Source organism: Oryzias latipes, chromosome 1 (genome assembly GCF_053564925.1).
Source record: "Oryzias latipes strain Hd-rR chromosome 1, Olatipes_Hd-rR_3.1".
Taxonomy (NCBI): Eukaryota; Metazoa; Chordata; class Actinopteri; order Beloniformes; family Adrianichthyidae; genus Oryzias; species Oryzias latipes.
In genome coordinates this window covers 8,058,024-8,083,416 of record NC_136237.1, presented here as the reverse complement: position 1 = coordinate 8,083,416, position 25,393 = coordinate 8,058,024, and the positions used below count along the sequence as shown (strand labels likewise).

General features: G+C 40.1%; 1 protein-coding gene across 1 annotated transcript in view; it reads left to right on the top strand.

The window, feature by feature from the left end:
- The window catches only part of prkcaa (protein kinase C, alpha, a), a 166,968-nt gene that overhangs the window by 119,981 nt on the left and 21,594 nt on the right, over positions 1-25,393 (top strand). The window contains exons 9-15 of the mRNA XM_023960408.2: positions 612-755; positions 858-1,031; positions 7,433-7,524; positions 7,708-7,770; positions 9,435-9,573; positions 23,255-23,335; positions 25,042-25,149. Coding sequence (XP_023816176.1) covers positions 612-755; positions 858-1,031; positions 7,433-7,524; positions 7,708-7,770; positions 9,435-9,573; positions 23,255-23,335; positions 25,042-25,149 — 801 coding nt within the window. The remainder of the gene's footprint in view (positions 1-611; positions 756-857; positions 1,032-7,432; positions 7,525-7,707; positions 7,771-9,434; positions 9,574-23,254; positions 23,336-25,041; positions 25,150-25,393) is intronic.

Genomic DNA, 25,393 nt, shown 5'->3' with positions numbered 1-25,393 from the left:
TTGGTGATGCAAAACCTAAATCTTAGTTGAGTTGAGATGCAGTTTTTATAACGTCTTCCCCATAAATACACAAGAGTTACCAAGAACATTTGAGGGTTTGTTTCTCATTTCAGATGTTGGTTCGCCCCCTGAGACTCTTTTATTTTTTTGTTCTGTTGGTCATTTTCCTCCTTCAGGTACCTTTTATGGTAGATTAGCTAGAAGTTTACTACCTAATTAAGATGACTATGTCATTGGATCAGTTTGCCTTTTTGAGCGTTTTAAATGTGTAAGCCCTTTTCTGCTCCTCCTGCTCAAAGTGTTTCTGCATGGACTCCTTAGTGCACATTAGTGACACTGTGGTCATCTTACCACACCACTTTTTTTTAAAAGTTTTCCTCTCAGTGCTTCTCTGAAATCGAGTTAATGAGCAGTGTGAGTGAGTTCTCGAGTTATTGCTCTGACAGAGTTCAGTAACATATTGATCTGTAGAAAAAAGAGCTGCAACATTTGTTTGGTCTTCTGGACATGGTATCAGCCATTGAACTGGTTGTTTGTTTCGTTTCTTACTCTGTGTGCTTAAGTGTTTGTCTAGTAGACACTTTTTTTTTGTCGGTTTTCCCTAAATGCAGAAGGCCAAACTGGGTCCTGGGAAGAAGGTGATCAATGAAACGGAGGAAAGCCGCTCCAACCAGATGCTGACAAACAGCCTGAACCAGGTCAAACTCAATGACTTGTCCTTTCTGGCTGTGCTGGGCAAAGGCAGCTTTGGCAAGGTGAGATGGCCAAGATAAAGCCCAGATCAGAATCCTGTAATATCTCTGAAACAGAACAAAATAAAGCAAGAATTCTGTATTTATTTTTCTGTCTCTTTGAAGGTCATGTTGGCCGAAATGAAGGCTACCGGAGAGCTTTACGCAGTGAAGATCCTAAAAAAAGATGTGGTGATCCAGGACGATGACGTTGAGTGCACAATGGTGGAGAAGAGAGTCCTGGCCCAACAGGACAAGCCACCCTTCCTGACGCAGCTGCACTCGTGCTTTCAGACCGTGGTAGGTAAAACGCCTGTGGTTGCACAGGTCAGGTCACATCATATCAGTTCAATAGGAGGCTTTTAACCAAACAGATTAGTCATAAAGTGTTGTGGAGAGCAGTGGAGGACAAATCTGATAGGCTCCACGGGGACAAAGAACAGGTAAAAAAACAAACAAACCCCATTTACTCAGCAGTAAGTGAGCATTGCTTCTCCGGGTGTGCATACTCATGCATGTGTGTATCAAAAATGTCTGAGCATCATACATTCAGATTTGGCTTTCGTTCTGACAAACGTGCTTCTGCAATTTAAGACTCATTCAGAAAAATAAGTTAGAGCTTAGAATTCAGCTGAAGAAGGAAACCTTAGAGCAGGTGTGTCAGAATCCAGGCCTCAAGGGCCGGCATCCTCCGTGTTATTGTGTGGTCCAACCTGCCATTGAATCTCCTTATTGGAGATTGGTTATGTTTTTGTATTTCCCAAACTAAACTCTTGTTGTCCATCACATCTGCGGTGTTGACGCCTGTTGTCGTGTGGACACGTCGCCCTAAACATAAAATAACATTTTGTAAAGATTTATTTTGAAAGCAAAAAGGAAGTTTTTATTTTGAAACACAGTCATGCGTCAACGGTCTGGAAAGGGACGGACGTGAGACGCAGAAATGATGGGGACGATGTAAACATTCAGGCTTTAGAGTGTCAAAGGCTTCCGCAACTGCAGTTGACGAAGAAAGACAATCGTCCAGCAAAGGTTACATAAAGTCCTTGAATAGTGAGTCTTTGTTTTAGGCAAATACATTATGAGCAATGAAAGAATGAGACTTTTGTAAATGTTACTGATCAATTTAAGCAACAACAGATATACAATTGTGTAGAACCTTAAACTGTAAGCATACATTTTTGTAGGCATCTTTTTATGCATATTAACTCTTGCTTTTGTTGATTGTGATGCTGCTGTCATGGTTCTAAAAAAAAGAGTTAATGAGAAGTGCTAAAAAAAAAAAAAGGTCCAGAAGTTTAAGAAGGGATAATGGCCAACAAAGTGTACATTGTCAAAAAATTAACGCACGGCGTGGAACCCTGAACCCTTGCGTCGGATGCTTTCTTCCGTGCAGTGTGTTAATTTCTGCCCACTTTGAAATTCATAAACCTTTGCTTTATACCATGGTCACTTACAAAAGAAATAAACATTCATTCAATTTTTAGTACTTTATTCTTAGTATTCGTTCGGTTTAGAACGCTTTTTTTCAGAAAAAGCGGTTTATTTGTTACGTGGTGCTGCGTGTTGTCAAGTTACCGTGACAACGAGTGGCAAAGGAAAGTGATATATATGCTGATGGTCACGATGAATTAAAGAAAGTATCAGTTCAGAGAGAAAGTTGACCTCTTACCACTTGTTTTAAAGTAGTGATATAGAACATTTAAGCTATGTGACCGGAACTTCTTTTTTAAGGTGTGCATTATCACTTTTTAATGACACCCAGCAGCCAATAAGAATCCAGTATTCACCTGGACCATGGTAAAAATATTATTAGATAGTCCTTCCCCACTCGCTATTCTTACTGATTCTATTATTAGTTCTCAGAGACTCATGGACTTTCATCAAATTCAACTGAAATTAAACGTGTAACACACTTCTAATACTATTGATTACTTTATAATTGAAAAATCAGCAAAGTGGCCTTTTATTGGAAAATTAGTATGATCACTGGCCAAAACTAGAGTCCATTTGATTCTATTAGTGTCCAGCTTTTTGGTCTGAAAAACCCCAGGTCCTTTTAAAATTGACACGCTTTTGAGTAGCAGCTAGCATTGTCACTTAACATACATTACTGACTGAATGAACAGCTTTATTTACTCACAGGCAGGAGTAAATCAAGCTGAAACATTTTAAACCATCAGCAGTTCATGTTGGAGCCCACACATTCCTTCAGTTGCAGAACCAACACTTTAAAATCTTTGGACTCTAGCTGTAAAATCTACCTGCAGGAATGCCCCAAGTGTTCCATTTGAAAACTGCTTAGTGTTCCTAAACATCTGCTAGTTTTGAGATGGATGATGATCGTATGAGGTTTGGCTAGTCGAAAAAGAAAGGGGTCTTGGCTGCACTTCCAACACTTAAGAAGAAAGGAAACTAAAACTTAAGACAGCTTAACAGTTGCAAAAAAAAAACACAACAACATAAAAACTCCAAAAACCATGTCTCTGTATGCCGCCCCAGCTCTGACACGAGGTAGGCAGCATCATTTATGAAGGGCGAGCTGCTGAAAAATTAATATCTGCACGTGCAGATTCACATGGAACAGCGCTGTAAAATTCAGAGGTGTCGTTCATCAGAATGACAGTTGTTGAACTTTACCAATTTAGAGCGGGATTGTGAAGAAAGGTCCCTCGGGGCTCAGGTTTCTCAGAAATGGAACTAAGCTCTAGCTGCTGATTACAGCCATTGCAGCAGTGGGAGGCAAAGGGAATAGAACCAGGCAAGAAGTGCCTTCATTCATATTCATGAACGCACGAGTGGCGTGCACACAAATACACACACACACGTTTGCATGGGTACCCTTTTTTTTTTTAGACCATTCTATTAACTTTAATCAGTGTAATTTAAAATTTGACATAACCTATTTACAAGCACTGGTCTAATGTGGCCAAAAAGCTTTTGGGGTTACAACAATGTCACACACTTCTATACAATATTTACTCTCAGGCTTTTATCCCTCTCTGCAGTTTTGTCACACTCTACTTACAAAACATTTTCTTTGTGATAAACACGAAAATGACGTTTTTTTTGTATTTACTGAATCATTTTCTAATGTTATTTTCAGGATGGAGAAAATGCAAGAAAAGATGACCTCTAGAGTAGGGCGGGGTTTCACCAATAATTTCCAGAACTAATTCGATTCACCAGAGCCTGGATCGATTTGATTCCTTCGATCAACTCGATTCGATTCAATTTTAGATTTACACAGTTTACACATTTAGACACATTTGTATACATTAATAATCTATATATGTAACGAAGATATTCATAATAATCTGATACAGTTCACATACTTTATTATTGAAATAATAAACCAATGGATTGTTAACACCAACGCCAACAAAAATGTGCAGACTGTTAGGGCGGCAGTTTGGCTCAGGTGGTAGAACAGGTTGTGCATCACGCGAAGGGATGGCGGATCGATCCCCGCTCTCCCTAGCCAGCTGTCGTCCCGGAGCGCGGCTAGTCTGCAGCTCTCTGCTCTCAAAATGCAGAAGAATTTCCCCATTGTGGCATAAATAAAGTAAATTAAAACCAAAAGAGACTTTTGTTTCAGTTTGGCCACTAGGTGGAGCTCTATAGAGACTTTTGACCAAAAAAAGACTTGAAATGAGTACATAAAGCTGTTCATTTAGTCAGCAATGTATATTTTGTTCAACCAAGCATTAGCATTAGCCGTCCAATGGGAAATTCCATTATACATTAGCATCAAGCTAGCAGACATTAGCTTTACTGCTGTTATATTGTTGAAATTACACTGTAGATCAGAGGTCACCAACCTTTTTGAAACTGAGAGCTACATCATGGGTAATGAGTCATACAAAGGGCTACCAGTTTGATGGGCTCTTCTAAAATAACAAATTTGCACAATTTGCCTTTAGTTATTTATTAATAAAGATAAATGATACTTAGATATCAACAATGACAACAAGGCAGGAAACATCTATCCATATTCAAGATTCAAGAAGATTCAAGAAGAACTTTATTAATCCCCGAAGGGAAATTTAGTTGCAGTAGCAGCACTAAGGAAAAGGGGGGGGGGGGGGGGGGTAAAGACAAACACAGACACAAAAAATACAGAGAGTAGAACAGGACAAAAATTGAGTAAAATACAATTTGAAAAGTGTAGTCTGTGACTAGAATTTTCATGTACATCCGAGTCTGCCAGATGAGTTGTGGAGTCTAATGGCTGATGGCAGGAATGACTTCCTGTATCGTTCTCTGGCACAGCGAGGGTGTATGATCCTGCCACTGAAACTGCTTCTCAGGTTGTCCACCTCCCTGAAGAGGGGATGGGAGGGATTGTCCATGATGGTCCCCAGTTTAGCCAGTAGTCTGTCCCCTACCACCTCTTCCAGCTTGGCAGGCTTGAGGCCAATGACAGACCCTGCTTTCCTAATGAGTTTGTTCAGTCTGTTGGCGTCCTTTGCTTTGATGCCAGCACCCCAGCACACTGCAGCAAAGAAGATGGTGCTTGCCATGACAGACTGGTAGAACATGTAGAGCATCCTGCTGCAAACATTGAAGGACCTGAGTCTCCTCAGGAAGTAAAGTCTGCTCGTGCCCTTCTTGTAGACGGCCTCAGTGTTTGTGGACCAGTCCAGTTTATCGTCTAGATGTACTCCCAGGAACTTGTAGGACGAGACAACTTCCACATCTGTCCCACCGATACAGACTGGGGGGGGGGCGAAGACTTTCTCCTGCTAAAATCTATCACCATCTCTTTAGTCTTGGCCACATTTAGCTGCAGGTAATTTTCCCCAGACCACCTGACGAAGCGCTCCACGAGGCTCCTGTACTCCTCCTCCCATCCATCTTTCACACACCCGACTACAGCTGTGTCATCAGAGTACTTCTGGAGGTGGCAGAGCTCAGAGTGGTACTGGAAGTCAGCTGTGTATGTGGTGAATAGGAGCCCTTATTGAGCCCTTTCTTATTCTCAGTAATGGTTACATTTTCAGATGATCCCTTATATCACCTCATTTCAATGGAAAAATGTCCCATTTTCCTTATGTTGCACCATATTTATCAATAATGTAATGTTAAAGAAAAATCAACTTAAATATTTTAAAATCTTGTCACATTTTTAATTAATGACAAAATTTGCAGCGCATGCACACACTTTTATATTGAACACATTTCTTGCATATTTTAATTAAACTTTGCCATGACAGTTTACATGAAACCCTGATAATTTGAAACTGGAACAAGCGGGGGGACAATGTATAATGAAAATATTTTGAAGATATTTTTCAAGATATTAGATCTTGTATGTGGGAATTTTACTCTTCTATTTTAAATGATTTTTTATCAGATATTTATTTAATTAATGCTTCTTAGTCAAGTTGTACTTTTACATTTTAATTTCTTCTACTTTATATTCTAGGTTTTTTAGTCTTTTTATGCACTTTTTTTTTCATTAATGTATTTTAATTTATAATTTCATATTTTAGCTGTTTTTATACTTTAACTCTTCAATTTATCACTTCTGTTTACGAGTGTCTTCTCACCCTTGGCTGTGGTGTTTGAGTTTTGGGCCTGCTTGTCCTCTGGCATGTCTCGTCCTGGGTCCTCTGAGCCGCCTGGCCTGGTGTGCCCACGTTAGGCGCATTGGACCCGGGGGTTGGGGGGCTGTGGGGTGGGAGGTGCTGGGGATTAGTTGTGCTTGTGATGCTTAGATGCTGACGCTCCGGCCAACAGGAGGACAGGGCGGACGGCTCCTTCTGGGTTCTCTCTTCTTTAGCTTTTTATAATTATTTCTCTTTTATTTGTGATTTTATGTGTATTTTATTATGAGTGGCTTATTCTAGTATTTTATTGGATGTGTGGGAATTAGTGTTTTTGCGTTCTTGTTTGTTTTAAGTCCAGCACCTTGAGCTGTTCTATTTCCATGAAAGTGCTTTAGAAATAAAAGTAGTAATTTGAATTTGGATTTTGTGCCCGCTGTGTCCGTGCTGTTAAGCAATACCGTTAAGACAGAAACATATCGGTTCTGTAAAAAACTGACGATGTGGCACTGGTACCAAACAGTACCGGTTTCAGTACCACCTCCCTAATTGTGTATTAAAAGACAGACCCATTGTTAGTAGAACGTCAACAGGGAGAGGATGTCCTGCCTTTGTGTCGGGAGGCTGCAGTGGGTCAGACGTCAGGACTAAAAGCTGCCTAGCTGTCGATACTTTATCCAGCATGGAGCTCGATTTAGCCCTGCTGGTGGTGCAACTCTGTTGCTATGTGAAAGAGTAGCTTTTGCTTTTTGAAGGCAACCAACTAACACATTCAGACTGGGGTCAGGTCAGGCTTGTCATAAGGGACCAGCACTGTGAAACAAGGGAGATGCTTCCTGACAGAAGCCTGTGTGGAATGTTTTTTTTTCCCATGGAGCCATTTGTTGTGGGCTATTTAGGTCATCTTGTCATGGAAAAAGTGGCAGCAGAGTTGCAGCATCTCAGACAGCAGGGTTAGGGTTGGCTTCAAGACTCATCTGCATCTCTTTCTTTGTGACCATAAACTTTCTTTGCCTATAAACGTCAATCCGTTTTAGTATTTTATTCTTTATCCTATTCTGGAAATGCTGTGGATTGTTTGTTGAAAGACATTAAAAATACACTGCTATTATTTTTTATCTGATATGTTTTCTCTTTTCTTTCTATTCCCAGGACCGACTTTACTTTGTCATGGAGTACGTAAATGGGGGAGACCTCATGTACCACATTCAACAAGTGGGCAAGTTCAAGGAACCTCAGGCAGTGTAAGACATCATTGCCAACAGAAAACAAAGCCCGATCTGTGCCCACGTTTGTTTGGATTTCCATCGTTCTTTTACTACAAAAAAAAAAAGCAGCACTGCCCACATGGTTCTTATTGACAGGTTATATTTTCTTTGCTGTTTTTCTCTAAAATCTGATAAAAGTATCGGATTTTCTGCTTGCAGATTCTACGCAGCAGAGATTGCGGTTGGTCTCTTTTTTCTGCACAGGAAAGGAATCATTTACAGGTGAGCATGAACACATTTGAATTTTTCATCATGTTCAGCAGTGGTCTCCATCCCTCTGGGCCATGGGTCAGTTGGTACCGGGCTGCGCAGAGGAAATGCATAACCCAAAATATTTTCGTTTTATGAATAATTGGTAAAGAAAAAAAGTTTTCTATGTTAAAGTTCCCTCCACTACAAATGTCCATGTCTCTCTCTTGTTGCAGTTGTGTCATTTCTTTTTGCATACTAGTGAGCTCCAATTGCTCGGCTGACAGAAAAAGCTTCCCATTGATAAATTCAAAGCTGAAACATGTTCAAATGGCAGGACATCATCGTAAATGAGAGTTTGTTTGCAGCTGATCCTCCTGGCAAAATAGAAAAAAAAGAAACAAGCAAACTGATTTTGTCAGGAGGGAGACGGCTAAGGAAAACAGGCAAAATGCAACAAAACTGCAAAAACAAGGCATACCACAGAGAAGAAGCTATGCTAACAGAAAATGTAGCAGCTATCCTCGCCCAATGGTCCTGCTTTAAGCGCTAACCCCCCCTCTTGAAAGAGCTGAAGGACTTCAGACAAGACATAAAACAAGAGCTTGGCGAATTCAAGAGAGACAGCCTTCTGGATCTTAAAGAAATGCTTCCAAACTGCAAAATCAAGACACAGAGACAGCTGACTACACTAAATTAAACAAAGATTTGAGGAATGATCTGGACAGGTGGAACATTCTGTCATTGGATAGTTGAGGATATGGAACAGGGGTGCCCAAATCCAGGCCTCAAGGGCTGATGTCCTAAATGTTTTTCAACTATCCTGCCATTGAAGCTCCTTATTGACTAAAGAAACCTGGTCCAGGTAATTAACAGCAGATAAGGCAGGATTTCTGGAAAACTAGCAGGAGGCCGGACCTCAATGCCTGGATTTGGGCATTCCAGCCCCAAATCCATGGTCCTGATATAGACCATACAGATGAGTGTCCTATCCTTGCCTGCTGAGGGACCACAGAACCAATATAGACTGTGGGATAACATTATTTCCAGGTATAGAGTGGACTTTGTCCAGCATTAAATGTGATGCTTTACATTTAAGTCAACACAAAGGAGGCCTGGTGCTCCCAAACCACAATGTATAGTTTCACGCTGCAGTTTAGACCCATAATTTGTTGGAGTGATGACGACTTTATATCCAAATGGAAAAAGGTAAGACAGTTCACACAGAGCAGGAAAATTCTGAGCTTCATTGGCGATTTACGAGAAGCCTTGAATATACTCAGCCAAATGGAAAAGGTCACACAGTTCACCAAAAGAGTGTTCCTCTGCGTTAGATAACTTCTGGTAAGGAATTCTTTCCAGGTTCTTAAGACAAGCAAGGTGTAGAATGGAGCCGGAAAGGCATAACAGCAATGTGCACATTGCTAAAAAATGGAAACGCCTTAAGTTTAGAAGCTATAAAACAGAAATCTAACTTGACCAACCATGATCATGTCACACAAACATTTCTTTTAATTTAGTGTTTTTTCTGCACAGTGATTGGTTGTAACTTGACTTTGTTGGTGGTAGTTCAAAATTCACTGTGGTAATGTACAGAAACTAAATGAGAAGAAATGTGTCTCTGTCCAAATATTCATGGTCCTGACTGTAACCTTTGGAATTTAAAGGCTGTTTTCAACCTCCTTTCTACTTTTCAGGGACTTGAAGTTGGACAACGTGATGCTGGACGCTGAGGGTCACATTAAGATCGCTGACTTTGGCATGTGCAAAGAGAACATGTTAGAAGGTGTGACTACACGGACCTTCTGCGGCACCCCAGACTACATAGCTCCAGAGGTCAGTGTTACTCTGTTAGACTGCTTGTTTGCTGTGAAGGGTGGGGTCATCTTCATCACTGTTTAGGGATACCCTGATCAGCCTCCAGATAGCGGTTGCTGACCTGTAGTTAGCCTTAAATGACCCTCGCCGTTTGATATACCTGCTGTGCCGTTTCTGCAATGATGTGCAAAACGGCGTTTTTGGATCTCTTTGGCAACCAGCCAGAAACTCACCCACATTGTTGAGAAAATGACATCACTTAGGATTTCCCTTTGTCCATTTCATTTTGCTGTTAGCATGTGTCATAGTTAGTGTGGCGGCCGTGGTGCAGCGGTATAGCAGTCAACCTCTGATCGCATTTGGTTCAACTCCCGTCTTACCCGCCATTGGGCAAGACACTGAACCCCACACAGGTTATAGGATGGCGCCATTGTTCGGCAGCGGAGCTGCCATCAGTGTCTGAATGTGTGTGGATGGAGGAATGGGACAGTGACTGTGGAGGTCTCTGGAAGTTCAAATCCAGGCTGGGTCAAACCAAATACTCTTAAAAAAGGGACGCAATGTCTTCCCTGCTTGACACTCTGCATTAAGGGATTGGATTGGGGCGTGGGGTAGTTGAACTTTCCAAATGGTTTCTGAGCATGGCTGTGTGTGCAGCTCACCTCTCCCCTAGGGATTGGTAACCCACCTTTGCCCAACAATGGCTAGGATAGGCTCCAGCAACCCCAAAATCCTCAAAAAGGGATTCAGCTGGGTTGAAAATTGGATAGATAGCTGGTATTCTTTAAGCAAGGGATTGGAGTTTAACATTTGTATATGTGTATATGTATTTTTAAAATAGAAAATGACTATTTTATGCTACAAGACCAGATGTGCAGTGACCCCCCCAGAAAGGTTTTATGTTGCATATTGGTTTAACAGCTTTGTGGTGGCATAGCTGATAGCTACCAAGACCTTGAGCTTTAGGGGTCTACGGCATCTGTAAAGGAAAATGGAAGCAATTTAAACATATGAAAGACTTAAAGGTTAGTTAACGAAACCAACCGAGCCAGTTCTCTTCTCTGCAACTATGAATTATTTGAATGGTACACTGGATATATTGTGGTTACAACGAGAAATGGCAGTAAGTAGTTGACTGCTGTGACTTTATTTTTATTAGCTGAAACCTGACTTCCTAATTTAACTCTGAAAAGGCTATTCAGTTAGATGGATTTAAATATGAAAGCTCAAAGTTTTAGTAAGACCAGAAGAGGGTGAGTGTCTGCAGCAAAACTGAAACAGTCTCACAATTGGTTAACTGTTTGATTCTGAAATGAAACCCCAGAAATTTAAAAAAATAGAAAAAAGTGGACGGACAACCCAAAGAGTTGGATTTACAGGTTGCACGATGGTAACGATGCGTCGTGTAATGACAGCAGCCGCCGCCGGTCACTTTTCACAAAAATGTTCTGAAGCATTAACAAACCTGCTGTTGCAGTGCATGTCAACTAATCCCACTGAACGTGATCTTCTCCAAAAATGTGACATTTTTGGGACAAAACCGGCATGCATGTAGACCTAGTCACTGTCCACTTCAGACATGGTGGCTGTTGGGAATCTCAGTCCGCACACAAACACTCAGGAGGCCCGGGAAGCAGCGAGCAGCTCTCACCCTGTCTGTTCTCTGCATGCAGATCAGTTCTGAGGAGCAGTTCGTTCCTAAAGAAGCAGATCAGAGAAGCCTGAGGGGGAAATCTCAGTGTCTCACACCGATGGAGGCTGCACCTTCGTTTAGAGAGGCTGCAGATTCCTCAAACATTCAGAATAACTCAAACTTTCCTGCTTTAGTGATGCCACTGTCATCCAACCGTGCACAGCTAAGGCCTTCAGAGGAAGGCATCAGAGCTTCAGACTTAAGATGGGAGATGCTGCCTCCAACTAAACAGAACAACAGACAGTTTCTCACTTCATTAGACTCAACCCAATGTTTTACTTTTTAATACAAAAGGTCTGGGAAAGATATATATATTTTCTTTTTATCTTATTTTTATGAGAGGTAGTGTCATTTATTTTCTTGTAATATTATATTTTATATATATTTATATTATGTGTTAATGATTTTCTTAGATCAATCAATTTTGTCTTCAGCCACATAGTTTATTATCCAATTATTTCCTTCAAGCAGCACTAAATGATGTCAGAATGATAACAAAACTGGTTTATGTCAAAGGAAAGAAAATGAAGGTTTTCCTTTGTTTGACATGAACATAGTTCCTGTTTGGTCACTTCTGTGCATGTCTGTGTTTGAACGGGGTTTTTGTCAGTGCAGTGTGACAGGAAGCAGCAGCAATCCTTCTGCTCCTCACTATGCACAGGCATGCACAGGTGCACAAATGCTCAGGCGCACCTTTTTGACTCTGACCTATAAAGGCAGTCATGTGAATATACACCTCATTGACTCTGTAGCACACAAAAACCCCCAAACATGAGCGAAAGAAAGCATGAAGGAAAAGATAAGATAGCAGTTATAAAAGTTTCCCCTGTGTGAAAACCTAGAAAAAAGAGCAAAGAGTGAATAAAACAGGTTTTAAGATAAGTGAGAGCGGCGGCTTCGTGGCTCAGTGTGACATTTCAGGTGAGAATTTTCAGATATGAACATGTCTGACTTGAATCTTTTCTCCTTTTGCTCTAGTTATTCTTCACGAGTGTGAAATTAGGAAGCACCAGTGGCTAATTTCATGCTCCACACTCTGAAGGGAAAAGCAGAAATGATGACTACCACTTTTCTGACTATGAACTCATCATGTCTAGGGTTTATAACACAGAACAACACACAGACAGACCATGACTTCAACAGTCTTTGCCCAAAAGCGTGTAGCCACAAACAAAGGATTTCAAAGGGAAAAGACCTATCAGAAGGATCCTAGATGGTGATGCAGTTGCTGAAATTTCTAGAGCGTGGCACATTGACGGCACGGAGAAAAACAAAATCCATGAGAGGGAAAATGGTGTTCTTTGGTTTAGAAAGAATAAAGTATCAACCACTAGTGCTACGCCGATATGGTCAAACAGACACCTGATAGTGACAGAAAACGAAACCTCCCAATTTTTAAGGCAGGTAAAATAAGATAAAGCAAGAAAAGATGTTATATACAGATCTTTGTTTTAAATTTAATGAGATAGGATACAGAGGGTTTTTGAAAAGATTTGAAAAAAGGCGTGGCCTGATTTTTTTAACAAAGGTTTTGGCTTAAATAGTTCAGAAAGCATTTTTTGATAGATTTGTCAAACACTTAAGGGTTTAGGTTAAAGAAATACAAATGACATCAAGATTTAAATTTTTATTTAAAGAGGACTTTTTTGAATGTTTTTTCCATCCATTCATCCATTTTAGCCTTGTTTCCACTGAGTGGTACGGTCTGGTCCGGTCCGGTCCGGTCCGGTTAAGAATGGTCCAGGTAATTCAGTTGAGCGTTTCCACTCAAAGTTGGATCATCACGCGGGGTAAACTAGCAACAATGGAGGTCCTTTTTCTCCACTCGGGTTTTGATACTTATGATATTTGATACTTAGGAATACAGCTGCTTTCTTTTGTTGTGATCGCCTTCAGCCAATCAACGGGTTTCAACAGGAGCTCCGCCCTAATCCTTTTGCTATGTATCTGCAACCAATGGGGGGTCCAAAAATGGTACAATTCAGTCCGGGAAATGCACAAACGCTCAAAATACCACATTGTAACGTACCGCTCAGTGGAAACGAGGCTTTTGTGTACCCACTCAATCTTTAGGGTCACGAGGTTGCCGGAGCCTATCCAGCTACAAAAGGTGAGGCAACAGTCCATCACAGGGCTACAGATATATATACAATCACACACATTCACAGCTAAAAGAAAATTCAGAATCACCAATTCACTGTGAAGCATAGTTTTGGACCAGAGTACCCGGCGAAAACGCACACATGCAAGGGGAGGACATGCAGGATCCTTTCAGGGTTTTTAATGGTGTGATTTGTTTGTTTTGCTTCCACAAATTTTTTTTCTGTTGATGGCAAAATATAACTTTTAGTCAAAAATGCCGTTTCACAAAGAATTTCACAAAGATTGAGAAAGTTCTTCTGCAAAGTTCTTTTCTCCAGTCCTCCCTCTTTCTGGCCCAGTTGAGGTGTTTCCTCCGTTGGTACAGGATAAGAGGTGGCTTGGGCCGAGAAACCTGACAGTTGTGGCCCATTTCCTGAACGCCTCTGAATGTGGTGGTTTTCGATCTCTCCCTCTGCACCCATTTAACTCGCATGCTGTCCTTTTCCTCTGATCCTCCTTGAGATGATTCGACTTCTTCATTGGAGTTCAGCTGTGTTTAACTGAACTGACTGGACTTGCCTTGGGAAGGCACGCACCTGTCTATAGAAGCCCTACAGCTCACAGTGCATGTCAGGACAAATCAGAATAATGAGATCAAAGGAACTGCCCATGGAGCTCAGAGACACAGAATTGTGGCAAAGCGCAGATCTGGCCAATGCTGCAAAAGAATTTCTGCAGCTCTCAAGGTTCCTCATTAACCCTTAAATGGAAGAAGTACTTCCCAGAGTGCACAGGACCACAGAATGGACTGAAGGCCTTCCAACAAGACAATGACCCAGAGCATGTTGTTCAGAATGACTCTGTGAATGTTTGTGAATGAGCATCTCTGGAGAGACCTGAAAATGTTCACCGCATTCAACCTGAATGATCTATTTACATTCAAATTCAAATTAATTTTTTTTCTATAGCATCTTTCATGTAAAGGAAACGGCTCAAGGTGCTGTACATAAGAACAAACAGGAATGCAAAAACACCAATCCAATAAATAAATACATAAGCCCCTCTTAATAAAATACACAAAAACAAACACAAATAAAAGAGAAATGACTTAAGACGGAAAAAGCTTTAGAGGATAGAACCCGGAAGGTGCCGTCTGCTCTGTCCTCCTGTCGGCCGGGGCGTCAGCACAGACATAAACACCCCAGCCAAGGGTGAGAAAAACACTCGTGAATGTCTACAATGTAAAAGGGATAAATAGAAAAGTTAAAATATAAGAAACAGCTAAAATATGAAAACTAAAATGACTTAATGCATTAAGAAAAGTCTAAAACACCTGAAATATAAATCAGAATGAGTTGAGATGTTAAGACAAAAAAAATAATGTTAATAAACACATATTAAACAAATTAAATATGTAGTAAAATATCATAAAATATACCAGTAAAAATCTTAGATCCCCCATAGGCGATCTAATTAAAAGCTGAATTAAATAAATTTGTCTTTAATTTCATTTTAAAAACCTTGACAGTGGATGAGGCCCTCACATCCTCAGACAGGCTGTCCCACAGAAGAGGCCTCACCGTGGATTTTTGTCCTGACCCTAGGGACCTTCAGCAGGCCCGCGCTTGAGGATCTAAAGGCTCTGGGAGGTTCATAAGCTAAAAGCAAGTCTGATATAAAAGAAGGATCAATACCATGGACACTCTTGTAAACTATTAAAAGAATCTTAAAATCAACCCTGAAGCTGACAGGGAGCCAGTGCAGAGGTTTTAAGATTGGTGTAATGTGCTCCCTCATCCTGGTTCTCATTAAAAGGCGAGCCGCAGAGTTCTGGACTAGCTGCAGGCAATCTAGAAGGGTCTTCAAAGAAGAATGGCCAAGGATCCCCAAATCCAGATGTGAAAAACCTGTTGCATCATTCCTAAAAAGGCTCAAGGCTGTACTCAAACGGGTGTTTCTACGCAGTAGGATCTGAATATCTATGACTTTGGGATCTTGCTGTGTTTTCTTTTCAGCAAATTTGCAGAAACGTTTTTTCTTTCAAGGTAGAGCAGGGGTTGACATAGCCCAGAAATTTGCACTGGCCCACAGGGCCAGTAGTTTTTGAAACTTACTGGCCCTGCCTGAAAGTTACTGGCCCGACACCGCGCATAGCGGGACCCGCCGCTCCGCAGGTGCTTGCAACTTTAGGGAGGCCTGCCCCCCCGGAAACTTTTAATATGGTGCAATTTGGTGCATTCTGGTGACATCACTTATTTCTACACTTTTCAATGACTGAAAATAGAGCATATCAAACTTAAATCTGCTCTAGTCTGTTTCAGATGTTTTGAAGAGAGCACTGCAGTGTAGTAGGTAACACTAGTTCAGAAGTTTTCATGGTGCTTCTAACGGCAAATATCGCAATAAATCATAAACCTTAAATGTGTTAAAACAATCTAATGGCAGCTTGAACCATTTAACGAATCAAACAAATCCCTTAATGCATTTGACCAATCGGATGGACGCCTTCACATTGTTGACCAATCAGATGGAGCCCTATTATGTTAGATGTTTGTAACCCATGTCAACGTGGGTCATTTGGAGTATAATTTTTAAACTGGGAATGGTTATTTGGTTATTTTGCTGTTTGTTTATATACCGCATATTATATCGTTATCGCAATTTTAATCTCTGATATTGCATATCGCGAGTTTTCCTCATATTGTGCAGGTCTAACTGAGATCATTCAGCTAACTAGAAATACTTACTGCTTACAGTGTTGTAAAGAAAAACAAAATTAAGTAGTTTAACATTCTACTGCATTTGAGTCTGAGATTCAGGTATTTGGAGTTGCCTTTGATTCTTTGACATTTAGCTTAAAACTTAGTGCATACAGTTTCATCTTCAATGCATTCATTAAATATCTTGCTGTCCATACTACTAATTATACCCACTACTCCATCCAACATATTCCTATCTATTCCTGCCATGTCTTCCACATCTCTGACATGCTTCAGTCTCTCTTCAGTGACGGTGTCGGATTTATAATCAAATGTAATGATAACCCACTGGCTTGTGCCTTCGTTGTTGCTGTTTAACATTGTTTTGTATTGAATTGTTACATTCAATAAAGTTTGAAAAAAAAAAAGTAGTGAGCGCGTGCCGCGTGGTGCTCGGCAGTGAAAGCCGCGCGCGCGCAGGCGGGAGAGAAGGAGAAGTGATCAAAGGTTTCCCATAGAAACCCTTGAAGTCTGAACACAGGACTAGCAGAAAAACTAAATTATGAAGACGAGGTAAATCTACACGTTTTCGCAAAATTTACTTTATTGAAAAAGGTGAAGAATATATAAACCGTTAGATATTTTAGTGGCCCGAGCGGACAAGTGAAAAGTAAAGTCTTGTGGTCCGCACTGCTCGAAAAACAGGACCGGGCCAGCGGACAAATGGCTATGTCGAGCCCTGTAGAGCCTTCAGCGTACATTATTGAGAAATAAACAGAATGTCCTCATTTTGGGTTGAGTTGAGTTGCGGACGTGGAAGTAAACCTCAGCCGACATCCCATCATCCCTATTAATACATTTGTATACATTTGTATACATTCTCTCCAGCTAGCTTCCAGCCCCTCACAACCCCAAGCTTACATTCCCCTTGCAGAAAAGACGGTGAGCAATATTGGAGCCATCCAGCCGTACTGTTCTGGGCCAGACGCCGATGTATCTTTTTGTCTGCAAGTGGATGCATCCGAATGGAGCGGAGCAGGCAGACTTTGGCCTGCTCATTTCAGTCTCTACGTTACAACTAAAAGCTTTATTGAACGTGTTACAATCTGCTCCTGATTCACCACCATTTGAATAGAGAAGTTCTCAGAGATGCAGTTCTGATCTTAAATTACTTATACACGTAAAAAAAAAAAACATTCACTAGAGTGTCTGTTTAAAACAGACTACACGTGTGTGGCCTGATGCAAACCGCTTCACAGCATTCTCCTCAGAGGAATCCAGCAGCACCACTGTGCCAATATGCTCATGCAGCACATTCACAGTGCTGCTCCAATGCCCTGTGTCGTCAAGGTTTTTTGTTTCCTGCCTCTCGACGAAGATGACACAGTGTAGGTTGTTACATGTGTGTGTGTGTGTGTTCCTGTGTCTGCAGTAAGCAGAGGAGGTTTGAATAGCCAGCAGTATGATCCAGAACTGTCAAGTAGTGTTAGGCGCAGTGGACGAGCGATGTCTGCAGCAGTGTGCATGCACACAAACAAACCGCAGTATGCACACAGAATGCATGATAGCCGGACAGAAAGCCGCGTTACCAAAGCCATAACCGTAAATAAGCACACAAAACCCAAATGCGGAAAAACTATAGATCAAAATAAGGAAGACCAGAACTTCTCCAGCTACCATTCCTGGATGCTCACAGAAACACTAGTGCACTCATAGTGGATGAATTCTCCATGCTAGAGGCGCTCATCTGATCAAATCGCACAAGTCATGCATGACCATTTGTATCCTTTGCAGCCTGGCAGAAGGAATGTGGATTTCATGCATCAGCCTCCTTCAAACATGAGAAAGAAAGAGGGCATTTCTAACCATAACGACTTGAGTGAAAAAATATGATCCAGACACAAGAGGCTGGCTCATGGGACGAAGGTCAGTGTGCCTCAAACTGTTTATGTCCGTTGGTGTTTAGTGGCAAGGACAGAGAGTCACGGCAGAGACGTGTTAGGGCTCCGTGGGATGGCTCGGATCAAGGCTCTTTTGTTTCCACCATCATGGTTAAAGCAGGAAATTCTTCTTTTTAATATCCCAATTCATGTTAACCTTTTGTTTTTATGAGATTCTTTTTGTTCTCTCATTTTCCACACCACTCACTTCATGAAAAATTCGCCAACGTCGCTGAGCATAGAAGTCAGGTTGTTTCAAAAACCTCCATAGTTAGTTTTGAATCAGAGATTGCACTTGTGCACCTCCCCTGCTGTTATCTGCAGCTTCTATTTTCTGTCCCTGCTTCAGTCAGACTTTAGCTGGAGGCCGCCTCAGCTGTCATCTGGAGAGAAGCAGATTCTTCTTTCCTCTGTCAACCAAAGGAAAAAAGGGGACACAGTCAAACCGAGTTAGGCTGAGCTTACCTGTGGCATGTGGAAAAGCCATTCACGAATGGGACTTTTGGCACAGCCAAGTTTGACGTTAAGTTTGTTTTCTTTTTAAGATTTTTCACTTTAGTCTATTTAAATAAAATAAAAAACAAATCCTCTTAAGTGTATATATATTTCAAATGTAATAAAAAGGCTGAAATCCAGATAAAAATGAGATGAGCACTGTCTCATGTTTTTACAATGTGGTGTGAGGATTGTGAACTTTGGTTGGGTTTTTGTCAGTTGTGTTATGGTTTTTGTCCCTTTTTGTCAGTCACAGCTGTTTCATGTTTATCATGATTCACATCTGTTTTCATTACAGATAATTAGCCTCTGTGTATTTCAGTGTCTGGTTTTCAGTTCATCCCTGTCAGGTTATCCACTGTGTCACCTTTTTTTGTCTATTTATTGTGTGGAGCATTCACACTATAGTGTTCCTGTTTTTTGTTCTGTACCCTTTTTGTTCATCCCTAGTTCTTCAACCCCTTCCCCAAATCATCTCATTCAACTATCAAAATGTTCAGCTTCTCCAGGAGATGGGTGCTCGAAAGTTTCAACTACATACCTCTTTAACTTTTTAAACTATCTAACCAACTACGGCTTTTTTTAGCTCCATTGAAAATGGCTTACTCAATCTTCAAATGCCCCTTTTTATACTCAAAGCTTTCAGCTCTACAAAACAGAAACCATTCAACTTTTAAACTATTCAGCAGACTTTGGGCTATGGAACTTGCATTTTTATTTTAAAAAAATCCTTGTGTTTTTTTTGGTTATGTAAGGTAAAATGGCCACCAAAGTGTGAATTATCAGAACTTAACACACGCCGTGGAAGCCTTAACCGTCTGACGCAAAGTGGAGGATGGTTGCTTTTGGCTTATGTTTAAGTATTATGCTAGCTCATTTGGCTAATTTGGCACATACTGAGTTTTTTTAGGCTAATTTTTAGTTTGGCTAGTATTTTAACAACATGCTAGCTGTTTTTTTGTGTGGCTAATTTAACATCCACTGAAGTTTTCTATTCTAATTTGCAGTTTAGTTAATATTTTGGCAAGCGATCAGCTTTAGCCCTTTTTCTAGCTATCATCATCAGCATTTTCATTTTCAGCATTTTCAGCGATCAGCTTTAGCATCTTCAGCGGCCACATTCAGCTTACAGCGTTCACACTTAGGTAGTGCTATAAATGTAGTTAAATGTTTGGGGTTCCACTAAGCTAAATCTCGTGCATTTTGGGCTCTACAACACCAGTAATCCCGCAACAACAAATATGTCTGTACTGTAATTCTTCAGTCTTTTGTAGTCTGTTGTTTATGGTCTTATCACAAAAACTACACACATTGGGAATAAGTTTACTAATAACTTCAATTGTGTGTGAACAGCAATAACAATTCATATGTCACCTTCCCAACTTCCTCCCACTTTTACAATGAATCGTCACTGTCATTACACTGACTGACACAAACATCTCCCCGCCACGTTAACCTCATGTGTCGAAATACTTTGTGTTCTTAAATGGCTTGTTTGCCAGAGCACCCTTCAGGCAAATGTGATGTGCTACGGTACAAGTCCTCAGTGACATGCTGTCAGACATTACCCTATTTCATGCTGTCGTGATAAAACAATCCTCTCTCAGCAAATCAGTGGTGTTTTAAACAGCTTGCCGCTTCCCATAAGAAACATGTCATGTCTGGTGCTTCGGCATCTCGTGTCAGATGTGGTTTGGCTCTAAGGTGAGAAGATCCAGACTTCTACCTGTTCCCACAGTTAGCTGGCTAGATGCCTTCACTTCCCAGAGAAGGGGATCTGGCCCCTCTCATGCATGCTAAAACACTTAAGTAGATAGTAAATCTTGTGTGAAAGCTGGTCTTCAATGCAAATGGTCGACTTTGCCGGCAGTTGTCAGGTTATACTGACGGTCAACACAGTCCCTGAAGGATAAAAGATTAGAGAAAGTAAGCTTTGGGATTTAATTCGGAGGTTTCTCTCACCATGAAGTCTTTGACCACAGTGCAAATTAAAAAACCCCAAGCATGATAAGAGAACAGGATTTTTCCTTGACACCTTCTTGATTAAGACCCGAAGAAAAGCAAGGATTTAGGCTAAGCTCCGCCAACCGTTTGAGGACATGCAAAGAGACTTTAACCCATTTTCCTGTTATTCTTTATTTCAACCTGATGATTTACATTAAGTCCTATTTTTTATCTTGATTATTTTGTTATAATTTTTAAAGAAACACACAAAGTGCCTGAAAAAAAGAAACGCACATCTTTGCGAATGTAACATTAACTTTCCAGCACTTCACTGACCAATCTAAAATGCCAGGGATCTTCTGTGAACCTCTTCATCTGAATTCAGGAAAAGAATGAGCTCATTTGTGATGTTCCAGTTTTATTTAAGATTGTGAGGACTAACTACTGCGGGGCGAACCAACATTTAATTATTGTTGGTCTATTAATTAGGCAATACTATCAGCCATTTCTGCTTCAGGCAGAAGTTGATTAAATAATAGGCCACGGTTTTCATTTAACTCTAATAGAAATTTGTCTTTGTGGTACGTGTGCAACAATCACTTGACGCGGTTCAGCACACGCGTGTACCGCGGATAACCACCCCTCCCCGTGCGCACCTTGCGTGGGCATAATTTAAACCAATTGTCTGGTCACCCCGAATGCAATTGTTGTGTCTAATTCATGGACTCTGTCTTTGTTTTAACCTGCGTCAAAGTTGCTGCTTGGCGTTTGTCCCTCTGCGTGTGGGAGGAGCGTCCGTCAAGCTTTTCTCATTTGAAGTGAAAGATGGCATGTACCTGTTTGTTTCAGTGACGACTGCCTTAGGGGACTTTTAGATGTTTGTAACAAATAGATGTTGAGATTTTAATTGTTTTATTCTTGTGACAATCATAAAAGAACTGGTTTGTAGCTATCTTAGTTTATGTACACTGGTTTGAAAAAAATATTTTGATTTAAACTATGCTAGAAAAGTAAAGCATACATTGGCTCCGGGGCAACACGAGAGGTCAGAAGTGATGAAACAAAGGTTATTGCTGCACTGCAACATTAACTGCTGCGTTTGCTGCTTGTTTTCTCGCTCTTCATGGTGCGTCGTAAACCCGGATGTGTGTTTAATTCTCTCAGGCCAGAAGAACGTGCGCTTTGGTTTTGGTGTCTGACAAACTGAGCTTGAGGAGTTTCTCTTGCCTGCCTGCTGGCTGTGTGTTGTTGGACTGTGTTGTTGGTGATTTGTTTGTTGCACATATGGAACGGCCATTAACTCTGATCGGCAGTGCGCAGGTTTGGTTCCCGCCTGACCGCCAGAGTGTTGTTGGGGTTAGACACTAAACGCCACATAGGTTGGCACCGATGTTCGTCTGTGGAGTGTGTGAATGTGTGTGTAAGTGGGTGAATGGGACTGTGACTATAAAGCACTTTGGGCCTTCTAAGACGGTAGTAAAGGACTATGTCATTACACGCCATTTACATGTGCAGAAGTGTGAATGCATACATTATGTGCCTCTGTGGGGAATTCTATATTATTCTGTAAATCTGCATTTATGCTAATGGTTCCTATGTATGCATCCAGTACACGTTTCTATAGGTGTGACTTGAATTGAAAGTAGCAATAAAATCTCCTAAGGTGCATAGGTTCTATGTATAAAATACTAAAAGATGTTAAATCTTTGACAACTCAGTGTTCTACTGTTCATGTGTCTTAATGACCTGGAACCGTGACGGTAAGGCATAGATATCTGGTAAAAAGTTATAAACCACTCCCTCCTGAGTTTGATACGTCTTTGTTTGAATGTATAACTGCTGATTGTATTTTTTTGTGCATTATTCTTGCTTTGATTACTTGAAATAAACCATTTCAAATCAAAATCAAATAAAAAAATGATGATTGCATGTTTCTGCTGTGAATCATTATCCGTTGTCATGTTTTTGAATGACTTGTCCCGGGAGCTGGTTTGTGAGTGTTCCCGTTTATGATTAAATGGAAACAGTAAAACAGTGAAATTGTGTTTTTATGATCATTTTTAGAATTTGGATAAAGTTTTACGCATATCTCTTATGGAAACACAGCTAATTACTGTATGAATTAAAGCTCTTTTTATCCAGCTAAATGTTGTCCGTCTGTCTGAGTTTTAGTGATTTTTGAGTCACGTGTTTAACTTTCAAAACAATAAGTTTGAATCCTGCGGGTGGTTTAAAGATGCTGTTATTTAGATCCAGTCACAGCTGGATGTCAGTGGTACAGGGCTATGATTTGGCTTTCGTGCTTCATTCCCCTCTTGAATGTAAAATAGAATCAAAGTAAATCTAGTTCATTGTCTGGTTTTGATTCTTTAATTGGTTTTAGATCAGCCCGGTAACTCTTGGCACACACTTTTAGTTTACAGCCAATAAAGAATATTCATGTTCTTTTTATTTTCATAAAGGAAAGAGTCTGGATTCTTTTTTGTTCTCTAGATCTGACTTTGTAAGTGCTGGTTACCTTTAGGAAATGTGCTGTGATAAACTGAGTCCACATTTGTTTTGGATGATTTTCTAATTTATATACTTATCAAATATTTCATTAAAACGTCTGAAGTGATCATGGGCTAGAAAGTTGGAATGACTTTATATTTAATATCATTTTAAACCCTTATTAGTTGTTAAAAAATAAATAAATAAAAGAAAAAGCTGTGAATACTGTTAATTGTTTCAACAATAAATGATAAAAATCAGTGTTTGAAGGGGGGGTTAACTGTTTTATCAGCCTGATTGGGCATCTGTGACCTGCTAAGTTGTGATGAACTGAACTCTCTGTCATTCTTTTACAGATCATCGCATATCAGCCGTACGGACTCTCTGTAGACTGGTGGGCGTATGGAGTTCTGCTGTATGAAATGCTGGCTGGACAGGTGATACTGAACTCCAAAACTACAGAACTTTAGTTTTTCAAGCTCTATTTTAGGCTTTTGCAAAAGCTTTGCAAAATTTGTATTAATTATGCAGGTTTTAAATAACTCAAAATATTCATAATCTGTTATTTCATAAAAATACATATAAGGTTTTTACAGATATAAAACAATACAGCACAAAGTAAATTAAATGATAATTTTTCTTTGTTTTTTTTTCTTTCATTTCCTTGTGATTCATCTGCTCAGAGTCATTCATTATCACCTAAACCTAGAGAGGCTTTCATCATTTGGCCACAGGGTTTGTATTCGCCCGTCTTACAACAGCGCCTGACTACTTGGGGACATATAATGTAGTGACCACACTAGGGCTGCACAATATGAGGAAAACTTGTGATTTGCGATATTAGTGATAAATATTGCGATGACAATATAACGTGCGATACATGAACAAATAACACAACAACCACAAACATAATTTCCATTTTTCTGCAACTGTTACATTTGAATAAGGGTCAACATTAGTTGAGTTAAACTCCAAATGACCCTCGTCTACATAAGAGATGAACATCAAACATAAAAGGTCTTGATCCGATTGGTCAATGATGTAAAGGAGTCTATCTGATTGGTCAAATGTATAAAGGGATTTATTTGATTTGTTAAATACTTAAAGCTGCTGTCAGATGAGGCTGATGTTGGTGTCTGATTTTTGTTTTTTTTCTCTTTAACAGTTATGAGTTTAATCTACATCATATTTTGATGGTTCCTACAAAAAATCTAGTGTACAAATAAAGTTTAAATCAGCTGAAGATATTTTACAGAGGAAGAAGAGAAACGTGTACCTTCAAAAGCAAAAAATAAATAAAAATAAAAAGCAAGTAAAACAGATGCCAACGTCAGCCTCGTACAGGCCGGTCCGTGAAAATATTGTCTGACATTGAACTGGTCCATGGCCTGAAAAAGGTTGGAGGCCACTGATGTGTGTATTTTTACACCAGAGAGTGGTGTGTGTAGTGCTTCAATCTTCATTTTCTATCATAAATATTTCAGATCAGCACAAACACAATGTTGTGTTTTATTAATATCTTTTATTTTGGCAAGCTAAAAAGAAATTATTATAAGAAAAATTGTTACTGACAAAATGGAATTTTTTGGAAGTCTTTTGCTTTCTTAACTTACAAAAAATATATTTGCTAATTTGCTTTAAATTAATTTTTTTAATAAATCCTCATTGAAAAGTGCTAAATAAAATATGTTTTAAAATGTACATTGATGCAGAATTTTTTTAACCAAACCAAAATAGCTTTTTCCAAAACAAAGCAAAAAGAAGCACTGTCTGTTACTGTTAGACGTTGGGTCTAATGGACTAGAAATGAGGAATAATTCACTTTATGAAGTGTCAAAATACCTATGGTTACTGATGATTACAACTCAGAAAGAGGGGGGAAAAGCTGGGTCATCCACTCCACTGACCACACGAGATTGGCCTGTGAAAAATCTTCTGTCGTGCTGTTCTTTGAATTCTCGTTTTTCACTGCCTTAGTGTTTTTTGCCGCTCTGATTGTGTCCTGTTTTATCTTGAGTCGTGTGTTTCAGCTCCTCTGTAAGGGAACAGCTTTTATGCACCTAATTTGATGAAAAACTATGAGCCTTTCTTGTAAAATGTTTGAGCAGTCATAGTCTGAATATTGTGTGTTTTTTACCCACAGCCTCCATTTGATGGAGAGGATGAAGATGAGTTGTTCCAGTCCATTATGGAGCACAATGTGTCCTATCCCAAGTCCATGTCTAAAGAGGCTGTCTCTATCTGCAAAGGGGTAGGTGAATGATGGGATATTTTGGTTACAGTATAGTCAGTTTAGTCTGTCTTCTTCTAAATGTAGTATGGGGTCAGTGTTGCCAGATAGTCACGGTTTTCCAGCCCAAAAGTCATCTAAAAACCGCCAAATTCCACAAAAACAGGGATTAATTAGCAGAAATTAATCATCCCTTATTTATGACTTCCTATTTTGATTAAAAGTCCAACTTTGAAACCTTTTCAATGATATGTTGTTGTATTTT